The sequence below is a fragment of the Girardinichthys multiradiatus genome, chromosome 22, assembly GCF_021462225.1.
Source record: "Girardinichthys multiradiatus isolate DD_20200921_A chromosome 22, DD_fGirMul_XY1, whole genome shotgun sequence".
In the NCBI taxonomy this organism is placed as follows: Eukaryota; Metazoa; Chordata; class Actinopteri; order Cyprinodontiformes; family Goodeidae; genus Girardinichthys; species Girardinichthys multiradiatus.
This window is the reverse complement of record NC_061814.1, coordinates 25,788,894-25,801,801: the sequence shown is the minus strand read 5'-3', so window position 1 is coordinate 25,801,801 and position 12,908 is coordinate 25,788,894. Positions and strand designations below refer to the sequence as shown.

The 12,908-nt window shown below is 37.5% G+C and overlaps 2 protein-coding genes across 2 annotated transcripts in view; one reads left to right on the top strand and one right to left on the bottom strand.

Moving 5' to 3' along the window:
• Positions 1 to 11,474, top strand: part of loxl4 (lysyl oxidase-like 4) — a 37,030-nt gene extending 25,556 nt beyond the window's left edge. Inside the window, exons 12-15 of the mRNA XM_047351053.1 lie at positions 463 to 578; positions 1,571 to 1,707; positions 8,632 to 8,743; positions 8,826 to 11,474. Of these exons, the coding sequence (XP_047207009.1) occupies positions 463 to 578; positions 1,571 to 1,707; positions 8,632 to 8,743; positions 8,826 to 8,896 (436 nt within the window). The 3' untranslated portion in view covers positions 8,897 to 11,474. The remainder of the gene's footprint in view (positions 1 to 462; positions 579 to 1,570; positions 1,708 to 8,631; positions 8,744 to 8,825) is intronic.
• Positions 7,128 to 12,908, bottom strand: part of golga7bb (golgin A7 family, member Bb) — a 92,255-nt gene continuing 86,474 nt past the window's right edge. The window contains exon 8 of the mRNA XM_047351057.1: positions 7,128 to 7,648. The gene's annotated coding sequence lies outside the window, so the exon portion shown is untranslated. The remainder of the gene's footprint in view (positions 7,649 to 12,908) is intronic.

The following is a 12,908-nucleotide window of genomic DNA, read 5'->3' as shown; positions in this document are numbered from 1 at the left end:
CATGAATAAAAAAGAAAACTCTTTGAATGAGAAGGTGTGTCCAAACTTTTGGTCTGTACTGTATGTCTACAAACACAGATGTAGCATCAACAATATTAACAGCTATCCAACAGGACCTTTCCTGATTTGTTAGCTTGTCTGTGGCAGTGATAGATGAACAAGAAAAGTCCCAAAGTTGCGAGTCATGCAAGGGACAAGCTCAGGTATGCCTCAGTTTATTCTAGCATAATGTACTTATGCATGAAAGTTTCAAAGCACTCTATTCACTTAGAAGGCATAATTAGCCCAACCAATTTGGCCCTAAAACAAGCCTTTGTAAGAGGTGTTCTGGTGACACCCTGCTCATGTTCAGTCAGTGAGCTCATAGGGGTAACAGTCATAGGAAGCCAGTGTTCGGTCATGTAAATACTCACACTCAGCATACTCAGACTGTCACCTGGACTTTCCCCTCTGACATCACAGGCACTACCACAGCATCGAGGTGCTCACCCATTACGATCTGCTGACGCTGAATGGCACAAAGGTTGCAGAGGGACACAAGGCCAGTTTCTGTCTGGAGGACACATACTGCCCTGATGGTAATGTCCATGAAGTCATCCTGTTTCCAATTAGGAAATCAATTGAATTATTTGAGCTACCAGCTATTCAGATTTGCACACTGTGGTTAATGTATCAACCCATTGGACTTGGTGGTAACCTATATAGATGGCAAATTGGACCCCTTGCAGTTTGCCTACCAATCTGGTAAAGGTGTTGAAGATCCAAAAGCTTTTCATTTTAGATTGTACAAGCAACTGGATAAACCAAACTCACATGCAAGCTTTTAACAAAATGCAGCCACATATTTTAAATTACCAGACCAGCTTTTACTATTGCCTTTAGATTTTCATGTCTAGCTCCAGGCTTTAAAGTTCAGGCTCACCACATGGTTGTGTCCTGTCCCCCTTGTTTTTTTAAAATCGACACAGATAACTGCAGAATGTCTGAGGATAGGAGCTCAATTGTTACATTTTCTGATGACACAGCCCTCTTGTTCCTTCTTCAGGGCTCAGAATCAGCTGTGTGTTTGATTGTCGGTTAAAGCTTGATGTAAACACAAATCTAATTGTCAAGAGAAGCCAACACAGGAACTATTTGCTGTTGAAACTTAACTCTTTTAATGTTTTTAATATGATTCTAAATCATTTTCTAATAAATCTTTTTATCGACCTTATCAAATGTTTTTTTTGTTACTGTTGTCTGTTTTGTATGTTTATCTTTTGTAGACTTTTACTGTATTTTTGTTCAATTAATTTATGAGTTTGGTTAGTGGATGTGAATGTATGGACTGGTAGGCTACAAGTTAATTGCCCATTGGGATTAATAAAGTTGTCTGAACATAATTGAACTGAACATTGTTGCAGTTTGTGTTTGTCCACTCTCCATTTACTTTGTCATAAATACAATATCTCATATTTAAATAACAAGCAGTGTATTAGAAATGAAGACTGCTAAAAATAAAACGAGCTTCAAGTATTAAATGATATTTGATGTTGTCATTAATAAATTAATTAGTATATGTGTGCTATAGGAATCCAGAAGAGGTTCTCTTGCTACAATATGGGTGACCAAGGCATTTCTGTGGGCTGCTGGGACACCTATCGCCATGATATTGACTGTCAGTGGGTTGACGTGACAGACGTGCGACCAGGGGACTACATTTTCCAGGTTAGAGATTGTTTTTAACTCTCCCATTTTATTTTTTTCTGTGTTGTGCAGATCTCACAAATCTAACAATGCCAGGTATCATATGGTGGTTTCGCTTCCTTTTTAAAGTAATTAGACTAGTGAAAATCTGTGGACTTTGCTACCAAATCAGCTATTTTGAGCCACATCATTTTCAGTGATAACGCTATACACCTCAGCTACAGGTTCATGGTTCAGACTTCTTTCAATAATCTGACTAGAACAAGCATGTACAACAAAAGCTATTAGCCTGACAGAGATGCAGGTAGAATATTTAGACCTGATTTTTGATATCCTGCCTTTCTGTCAAGGTTGGCTAATAAATAGCAGCAAATGTTTAACATGCAGGTAGTGGAATCTTAATAATTTTTTCATCAAACCTTTAGCAAAAATAACACATATGCTTAAATTAAAAATTTTATTAAAAACTATGTTTGCCAATCAGAGTTTCTTAGTAAATTCTGATTTCCCTTTAATGACCACGATTAACAGCATTTAAAACATCAGTCTCTGTGGGCATTATTTGTAGAAACCTTTATCATAGGGTGGGGCGTTAGTGGCTCGGGGGCTAAGCTCACAACCCATGTATGGCGGCCTTAGTCCTCGACGCAGACTGCTACGGGATCGAATTCCGGCCCATTGATGCTTTCTGCACTCCCTTACCCCACACTTTCCACACCATTTCCTGTCTCACTGCTATCAAAAAATACTCTGAAAAATAAAGGCAGCTTGAGCCTAAAAAAGAAAAGAAAAAATAACCTTACCCTTACCTTAGTGATTTTCGAAAGGTTCCTATTATCTCCAAATCCAGCATGTTCCATATTAGAATAGGAGACCTACTTTCCTGCACTCCCTTCAGCCTTTATATTTTTTGCCTAAGTCTAACTCCCTTTTAAAAGTCGCAGCCTAAATGAGCAGCCAACATGCCTTTACAGCACCTTACATATTTTGTGCCTCTGGTTTATTTTTTAACACTTCGTTGAACCCAAAAATAGCTATCTATCTTCTTCCTACATTAACAACATCCACATTAAAGAATGTCGAGGTTAGTGTGACCCGCTTAGATGTGGAAACTACCTTTATTGCAATCTTTACCTGTGCTGTTCATACGCTTTTTTTCCTTCAAGTCTTTGCAACTAGCAGACCGAAAAAGATCAAACTCTCCGACCCCCATTATCATCAATTTCCATGTCCAAACCTTGATCCTGCTGTGCTATGTGGTGTTCTTCAAATCTTAGCAAGCTGCCAATTACCTCCAAGCTGTGGGAGACATGTTACAGTGACACTCACAGTTTGAACCAGCTGTTAATTATTGCTGTCGCCCAGTATGTTAATGGTTTCATTTGATGATTATTGCTCTTATACGGTCAGTATTTCTTAATTGATGCATATTTGTTTTATTCTGTTTGGTATAATTTGCTCAGGGCCAATGTGTCACAGATGTAAATGCTTGTTCCAACTCAATGTGTTTTAAGTATGTTGAGTGAGGTTTAATCATAGAGTTTTATATTGGTTTAGTGCAAGAAACATAAAGTAAGCCAAGCAGTGAAGAAGTTTTTCAGTAAGGCCTAAAAACTGTAAAACAAACATCTTTAAAAGCAGCACTCTTTGTCCTCGCTGTGATCTTTCTTTTATGTTGTAATGTGAAGATAATGTCAGATTTTTCAGATCCAGGGTTTACAAAAAAGAAAAACAGCAGGCCTGCTCTTGAACCTGCCAGAAACACACCAATTTACCCAAAGTAACTATTGGCTTCCTTTAGACAAACAGCACCTAGTTACCCCTTTCCATTAGGATCGGCTAATTTGCCACCAAAGAATTCCTCCTGCCCTGTTTTTATTTTTACTACCTCCTCTCTAGCTAATAGATGCCTTCTGACCTGTACACACAGGCCTAACACTGAAATTTACTAAAAAAAAAAATAATGAAGAGACACTTTTTTGTGCATTCACTGTGTTTTTAAAAAAACTTTCTCCTATTTTTGTGTATATTGGCTTCTTTCTCCCAGAAGCTATTTGTAACCTGTACTTAAAGTGGGCGTAGTAGTTTACAGAGCAGCTATTGGAGTAAATGGCTTCACAGTAGGCCAGATTAGGAGAATGGTTGTATCAGCAGTTACAGAGCTGCTCTGCAAATGACGTTCCATTAGTACATGTACGGTAGCACCCAAAATAAAACAGATTTCAGACATATAAACACGCTTACGCATAACTGGTCTATTGCAACAGACTTGCCTTTTAGGCTAAAACTGTATTTATTTTTTGCAGCGTTATGGTGGTACGAGGCAAAGCGCATGTTCCTCCTGTGCAAGAGCTTAACCCTGCACCATGTTATAATTTCATTTCCATCAGACCCCTGTAAATGTTGGAGAACCTCTTCAGTGGCCAGTTTAGTCTGGCCAGATCTAAAGAAGTTTGGACGTGCTATAAACATTTTTACAATTAGCTTTTCTTTAAAGATCCACCAGTGTGTTTTATACTTTCCATGTTTCATACTTTCCATGAAACATGTTAAAAGCAAGTGTTTAAATGGTCACATATATGGAAATCCAGAAAGGCATCAGGTCCATGTGGAAGTTCAGCACATTTATTTATCTTGTATGGAAAAGTCATCCAGCCGTCTTTTTACAGCTGAGAAGCAGATTGGCTATAAAAACAATAGCAGTTACTCGTGCTGTTTAATAATAGCCCCTCCTACAATTTTACGTGCAACTACTGTTGTCTTAAAATGACTTTCCCAGTAAGAGGAGAACAACAAGGAATCAAGTCATGCAGGTTGAAGTCAGTGGGATCTTGGACATGACTAACTTTAACACATGAATGCTTTTGTGTCCTGAATGAAGGTAAACCTGCTCCCAAGTTTTTTGGGGCCACGAAAAGGTTTTCTTCTAGAATGGATCTGTATTTAGCTTCACTCATTTATTAGTAGTAATCTAGCTCAATTTTATCTCTCCCGAACTCCTTAACACACATGTACCATCTCAATCTTTCAGGTTATTGCTTTTAGTGGTTCAAAAGACGTGTAAATCGAATAGTGACAGATCTTTTTCTGTTGCACCTCCTAAACTCTTTACAAGGCATTTAACCCAGTGTGAGATGTTGACTGTGTCTGTGTTTTTATTTACTTGTTGTTTTATGAGAATCAGCTTTATTGGCCAAGCTTGTGTGCACAAGCAGGGTTTCACATGCTCACAGTGTACAGACATTAGGTATAAATATCTACTTTAAGGCAAGGCACATTTATTTATATAGCACATTTCAGCAACAAGACAATTTAAAGTGCGTTACATGATGAAAAAGTACACAGCACTGACAGAAAATATAAAAAAGTACATTGCAGTGACATGATAAAATGGCACATAGAACAATCAAAGGGAACTCTAAATAATTGGATTTTAACCTGTATGTTTCCAGCTATGTACAGCATAGAAATTGAATGCTGCTTCTCCATGTTTGGTTCTGATTCTGAGGATGAGGAGTAGACTTGAACCAGAAGACCTGCATGGTCTGGAAGATGGATACGACAACAAATCTTGAAAGTGATTTGGTGCTAAACAATTCAGGGATTTAATAACTAACATATGTATTTAAAAGTCTATTCTCTACTTTCTTAGTTTTAGTAAGGACACGAGGAGCATGTTGATACTGCTTAGGTGGGTTCCCAGGATGAAACCCTGGGGAACCCCACATGGGATTTTAGTCAACTCTGATGTAAAGTTACCTGTTAACACAAAACAGTCCCTGTCCTTTAAGTAAGACTCAAACCGGTCAAGTGCTATAACAAAAAGACCGACCAAGTTCTCCCATCACTCTAGTAATATAGCGTGATCAACAGTGTCAAATACTTTTCTGAGGTCCAATTATACCAGCGCTGTGGTTCTTCCACAGTCTGCATTTATACGGATGTCAGTAAACCCCTTGACAAGGGAAGTCTCAGTACTGTGGTGAGAAAGAAAACCTGACTGGAAATGGTCAAAGCAGCTGGTCATTGTTATGCAGGAATTTAACTGTTGAAACACAGTTTTTCAATAATCTTGCTGATGAATGGGATTTTGAGATAGGACTCTAATTTTGCAAAAGCAACTTTTCCAGATTGTTCCTTTTCTACAGTGGTTTGGTAATTGCTGTTTTTTAAGGCCTGGGGAAAACACCTGACACTTATTTTTTGAATCAAATCAGACGCTATGACAGGCAAAACTTTCTTAAAGAAAGCTGTGGGTAACGTATTGAGACAGCGGGAAGAGAAACTTAGTTGATGTGTAATTTCTAAGTTTTTGTACTTGATTTGGTAGAATTAGACACAGGATTGGTGCTGCACTTGATACTGTACACTTCATTGCTAATTTTAGAAGGAATAAAATAAAAGCTAAAAAAACAATATATATATACAGTACTGTGCAATAGTTTTAGGCAGGTGTGAAAAAATGCTGTTAAAGAATGCTTTCAGAAATATAAATGATTATTGTTTTTACAAAATGCTAAGTGAGCGAACCCAAACACACAGCCAACGGCCTTTAGAACTATCTTCAGTGTAAAGAAGAATACAAATTACTGGAAGTGATGGTATGGCCCCCACAGAGCCCTGATCTCAACATCGAGTCTGTCCTGGATTACATGAAGAGACAGAAGGATGTGAGAAAGCCTACATACACAGACGATCTGTGGTTAGTTCTCCAAGATGTTGGGAACAACCTAGCAGCCGAGTTCCTTCAAAAACTGTGTGGAAGTGTCCCTAGAATAATTGATGCTGTTTTGAAAGCAAAGGGTGGTCACACTAAATATTGATTTGGTTTAGATTTCTCTTTTGTTCATTCACTGCATTTTGTTGATTGATGAAAATAAATGATTAACATTTCCATTTCTGAAAGCATTCTTTGTTAACAGCAACTTTTTCACATCTGGCTAAAACTTTTGCACAGTACTGTATATCTGTATTTACACCCATGTTTTCTGTTTTTTCTTTATAAATGGAGTTTGTATTAGTGCAAATAGGCTTGCTTTGTCTTACAGTGGAATAATTGATTACTCTGGCTGTAAGGCTTAATTGTTTTATTTTAATTAATGTTATTTTAACATGTTGCAGCTTTTTGGCCAGCTTTATTGTTGTTATTAATGTTGTTATTAGAGTGCTTTATAAACAAAGCGGTATGGTATGGTTTGACCATAATTTCCCATACCTGCTAAAGAAAACCATCCCATAGCATGATGCTGCTTCCACCATGGTTTATACAGTTTCCATCTCACTAAGCAAATATCAAACTGAGGTTTGATTATTTTGTGAGAAACAATCTCTATAAAGTATTGCATATTTTAGGTGTTGCCATTTCTGTAAAAGCAACAAAGATGTGTTGTCATAATGCTGGTTTAGACTCTGATACCACACAACCACGAGAGGCAAAGAGAAAGTTTTGAAGCAGTTTATTTTCAAACAGTAGATGCAAGGATGAACGGGAACCAGGAACTGGGTAAGTGGGTCAATACTGGAGTTATCTAGGCAGGCAAAAAACAAATGTAGACGGGTCCAGACTCAGGGGAAAAAATCTTGCCGTTAGTGATTTGTTAGATGGACTTACTCAGTGAGAGGCTGGGTAAGGAGGTACGAGAATAAGTCCTTCCCCACAGCGTCTGTGGTTGGCTGGCAGTGAGCCGACTAGTTCCCGTGATCTCCAGTTAGAAAACTGTCCTTTCTTCCGCGGGGAAAAAAACTCCGCTGTGACTTGAGGCGAACGATGGAGGGTGGACAGGCAGGTGAATATTCCTCTGAGTTGGGTCCGATGGTTCTCCTTGAGAGGATGGGCTTAGAGGTAGAGAGCAAGAACCATGAGTCTGAAGGTGTCGGGTTTCTGGGTTTCCACTCTCCTTAAGACAAGACTCGGGGATAAGCAGGCGCAAGTTACTCCACGAGAACCCCGACTGGGCAAGACCTGTAGAACAAGGGAAAACAACGAAACGATTAGTTTCCTGGGAAAAACCACAAACTGCATTAGAGCAGGGGTCGAGCCTTTTTACTACTAGGTGAACACAACGGGTTCTCCACTCCTTAAAAACCCAGCTGATTGCTGTCAGAATGAGGAACACCTGTGCAGGAGCACCTGCCCAGGAGCACTTGCCCGTCACACCCTAAGGAAAAAAAAGGAAAAAGCAAAAAAACACAGCAAGGCCTAGCATAGCACATAACCTGGACACAGACACTGTGGAAGCTGACGTGTGTAGGTGTAATAACCCTCCTGCCTACACTTTTCAGTCTCTAATTTATCTAGCTGTTTGCTAACATTTGTTTTTCCAATGTCATTACTGACCAACAAAATAAACAAATCAATCAAATCAAAGCATCTTGGATTTTATTCTCATCTCTTCTGACCAGGATTCAGGTCTATATTAAAGTTTCACACAGTGTATTTATCTTTACAAACTGGAAACCTGCATGGAAAAGTCATTAAGTCCATCTGTTTAAAGCTGAGAAACAGACTGACTATAAAAGCAATAACAGCCATGAGAGGTGTTTATTAACAGCCAATTTTAACATTTTTCTGTACAGCTACTGTTTTCTTAAAATTAATCTCCCAGTGAAGGGAGGCCAACAATGAATCAGGTCATGCTTTGCTGGTTGGAGGTTAACCCCTTATTTGACATGACTGAGACTACCACATTAATGTGCTTTGATCTAAACCATTTAATTCCAGCTTTGGCTGTATGTTTAGCATATTTGTCCTGGTGGAAAGTAAAATTGTTCCCCATTTTGAACCCATCTGCAGTCTGTAGCAGGTTTTCTCCAGGATGGCCCTATGTTTAGCTCTTCTCATCTTTCCCCGAACTTTGACCAATTTCTCTCTTTAGTGCAACTAATGTTTTTTAAATTACTTTCCCAATGAAGGAAGACTAACCTTTATAATATCATGCTTTGCAGGTGGAAGTTAATCCCTCCTTGGACATGGCTGAATCTGACTTTATGAACAATGTCATGAGATGTCGGTGCAAATATGATGGCCACAGAGCTTACATGTACAGCTGTCACACAGGTAAAGACTGAAAATGGTCAATTCTTTCCATTTGATCAGATTTCTAATTATTCCTGACATTAGTGTGGTTTATTTTCTACAGGTGATGCTTACAGCGCAGAGACTGAAGACCTGTTTGAGCACCAGAGGCAAATCACCAACAACTTTGTGTAGCTCATTCCAGGGTCCAGTGTAAATGCCTTCCAGTGAAGCACAGAGACGATTCAAAGTGGGTTACGGTCAAAATGCCCTCAGGACCCAGAATAACATAACGATATGGTTCCTGCTCAGGTCCTTGGAGATCTGGGTGAAATATTCATGAACACTTCATGTGACAGCAGCAACCATTGCAGGAAATCTTGTACTAACTAAAACATCCATCAGCAGCAGACGAAAAAGGTGCCACTTTGTCCAACACTTTTTTTTTTTGCTCTAGTAAAGGAGAAGAAAACTTTTAGATTTAGATTTTAACTCTTCAGAATCTTAGCAAATTACAGAATCTGATATTGAAAACAAGCCTATATGAATAGTAAACAGAAATTCCCAAACTGGATGATATAAATCCTGAGAAAAGTATCATCAAGAGATAAGATTGTGTGAATTTAGTCACAAAAGGTTGATTAACTGCTTTATACACATTTTGCGGGAAAGTTCCACAAATTTTGGCTGTTAGCTTTAGTTTACACAATGTTTCATTTAAGTTTATAGTTGACATATTGAACTTTGGTGCTTTCATTTTTTCAAACCGATACTGTATTATTATGTCTCATTAACCTCAGTGAGTTTCAGATGAAAGATTTTGTACAGTATATTTTGAATAAGTTTCTTCAACAGGCATATTTTATTTTAACAATTCTTTCATTCTAACAAAATTATCTTTGATTAGTTTATGAAATATGTTGTTCTTCACCTTTAGAGAAGACGATAGAAGGTCAGGTTTTCTTATAGAAGAAAGCACTTTATTTTCAAACAGGTATTCAAATTTAATTCCCTTTTTTAACTAACCATACAATTTAAATTTTAGGTTTTTATTCAAATTTACTTTATTATTTTATATCCAGTAATGTCAAATAGAAGTTTTTTGTTGGTCTTCTTGTTCATTGTGCGATTTATGCTGTTCTTTATTACTTTATTTATTGGAATTTACACTTCATGACCAGTTAATAGATTCTTAGCTAAAGCGTTTGATCTAAAATATTTTCTATTTTTCCAAACATACTACTCCAAGGTAAAATTCTTCTGCAGTAGTTAAGGTACATTGCAGGATGTCCATCATGTAGATGAATAATTGTAGATGTATTTATCTAATGAATAAATGACTATTTATCTTAGTCATTAAAACAATTGTAACTGTACAGTTTTCCTCTTCCAGCCTCTCTGATGGGAGGAAAAACTGGTCTGACAAAACCACAGTACTGTGGTAGACAGGCAGGCTGGGTTTTGAGAGCATATAAAAAGCCTTTTAATTACCTCTGTTTGGTTAGACTTAAGGTTACGGTTACGATTGAGGGCTCCAGCATGTGCTTTATAAAGAAACACCATGGAATTGTTACTTAAGCAATCATGGAAAAGACAGAAATTTGGATTTCCATCTTTGCGTAAAGTACTATAGAGATACTGATTATCTGAGATTTAGTGAGGGATACAGGGAGTGAAGGACAGATTGAGAAAGAGGTGATATTTGGTAAATGATTTATTCAGAGGTAGATTTGTTTTTACTTAAAAAAAGCTGTCTTGTTGTTGGCAGCCTCATGTAGACCACAGACTGGCATTTTCAGCTCCTCAACAAAAACAACATGTTTGGGAGGAAAATAAACTATTCATGCTTCGAAGCAGTAAACAGTGGTCTCGTTTTAACAAAAACAGGCCTTCTGAAATCTACTGTACACTGTTCTTTTTTCTAAATAAGTAGTAGCTCAACAAACATTAAAAGAGCTCCATGGGATTTATGTTAATGTTGCTCTCCCAGCCTTTAATCTGCTTGATTTGTTTGACTGCTTGTCTTAGTGCCTGAACCTGTTCAGATGGTTTAGTGGATAGTTTTTAATGCATGTTATTCATAAAGTCAGATGTAGCCCTAATAAATTTTCTAACAAGATAAATCTTTATTTTTCAGTTTAATAACTAAAATATAATGTTTTCATGTCAACCTCATATTTTTAAATGCTCTTAAAATATTTTTTTCTTGAAAGTCCAGAAATGTTGAATTCAATGGTTTGCTGTTATGTGCTTTTTGATTTTGACATACCATTGTCTGTTGTTTGTGTTATTTAAAAGTATGTTATTCCATAGCATGAGTTGGTTCATATTCTTCATTTTATTGTATTGCTACCTATGCTCTATGCATAGCACTGGGATATTGTTTTCTCTGGCCAGTTTTGCTTGTGTCTTTAAAGCTGAGAGTGAAACCCAAAAAGCGCTGACAGACAGTTATATTCATGGAAGGCTGTACTCTCAGGGAGATTGACCTCATTTAAACAAAATATTTCATATGATGTGACTAGTTTGAAATTTTGCTGTGATGACAACAGAAAAACCAGAGCAGTAATGAAACATTGGTGCTCTTACAAAAACTAATTTGTACCCACATGTTTACTTTGGAGGTAAGAATTTTAGGTATGACGGCGATAAGCTTTGTTACAGTTCTGCCCTGAAGGAAGTTCAGATAACTGTGGATGCACACTGTCTGAGTCAAATCATAACCCATTCATTCATCATTACTGTGAATCAATAAAACGTCAACTCACACTAAGTTGTCTGATGCTTCCTGCCTCATTCTTGTTAATGCATGGCATATTATAAGAATTAATCACAAAGTAGCCTGGAGAACAACTAACTATTCTCTGCAAGAACATAGAAGTTAAACGTAGACCTCTGCAGAAGTATTCACCCAACATGAACTTTTCACATTTTGTCACTTTACAACCACAGACTTCAATGTCGTTTGTTGACATTTTATGTGATAGACTCATATAACTATTCATATTTGCAAAATAGGCCAACCTCAATCAGATTGGATGAAGAGTGTCTGTGAACATCAATTATGAAGTCTTGCTAGAGATTCTCAGTTGCTTTTAGGTCAGGGCTTTGACAAGGCTATCACAGCATAGATTACTTGATTTAAGCCATTTCTTGTAGCTCTCTGTGTTTAGTGCTGTCTGGCTAGAAGATGAACCTCTGCCTAACCCTTAAGTGTTTTGCAACCTCTAATATTTTCTTCCAGGATTGCCCTGCATTTATCTCCATCTTCACATCAACTTTGAAGGACTTCCCTTTCCCTGCTGATAAAAGGTTTTCCACACCATAATGCTTCTAACACCATGGTTCACAGTATGTTCAGGATGTTAGCCAGTGTTGTTTTTACATCACACATAGTATTTGGCCTCATCTGACCGGAGGAACTAAAATGCTTGTCTCCAAACAGGACCTCTTATGGTTTTCTTTCAGCAGTGGCTTTCTTCTCGCTACTCTTCATAAAAATAGAATAGAATAGAATAGAATTTATTGTCATTTTTCTGGGGCGTACAACAAAATTGGGGAATCCGATTATAAGAGTCCCATTTGTAGATACAACTAATAGATGTTCTGTTGACAAATTATCCCACCTGAGCTGTAAATCTCTGCAGTTCCTCCAGAGGTATCATGGGCCTCTTGGCTACCTTTCTGAATAACTCTCCCCATGTTCAGCCAATCAGTTTAGGTGCCCATTCATGTATTTATGGGGCTATGTTTAATAAACCTATCAAAATAGAAATAAAATGTCAAAATTTTACTGTCTCGGGAAGACTGTCAATATTTACTTATATTATTTAATGTTTCAGCTAATTATTAGTTGGTGCAATTTCCTGAAAGCCACTGTGATCCATGTGTCCATATTTAATGAGAATATCCATTTTTTCCAAAGTGGATACTCAAAACCCTTTAAGCCCACCCTTACCCCTCTCAGATTTTTGATGTTTGAAAACCTTTTAAACTAGACTAGTCTACAAAAAATACCTTTTGGCGTTTTGAATAGGCTGTGAATGAATCAAACACAGCTTGTCCTAAGAACTATGAAAGTGCTTTTCCTGTAGATGAATAAAGAAATTCACCCAACAAAAGACTTGCTTGGTCACAGTTGACAAATCTGCCCATAAAGAAAACAGCAGAGCTGTGAGGCAGTGGGATGAAAAAGCTGTTGGACAAA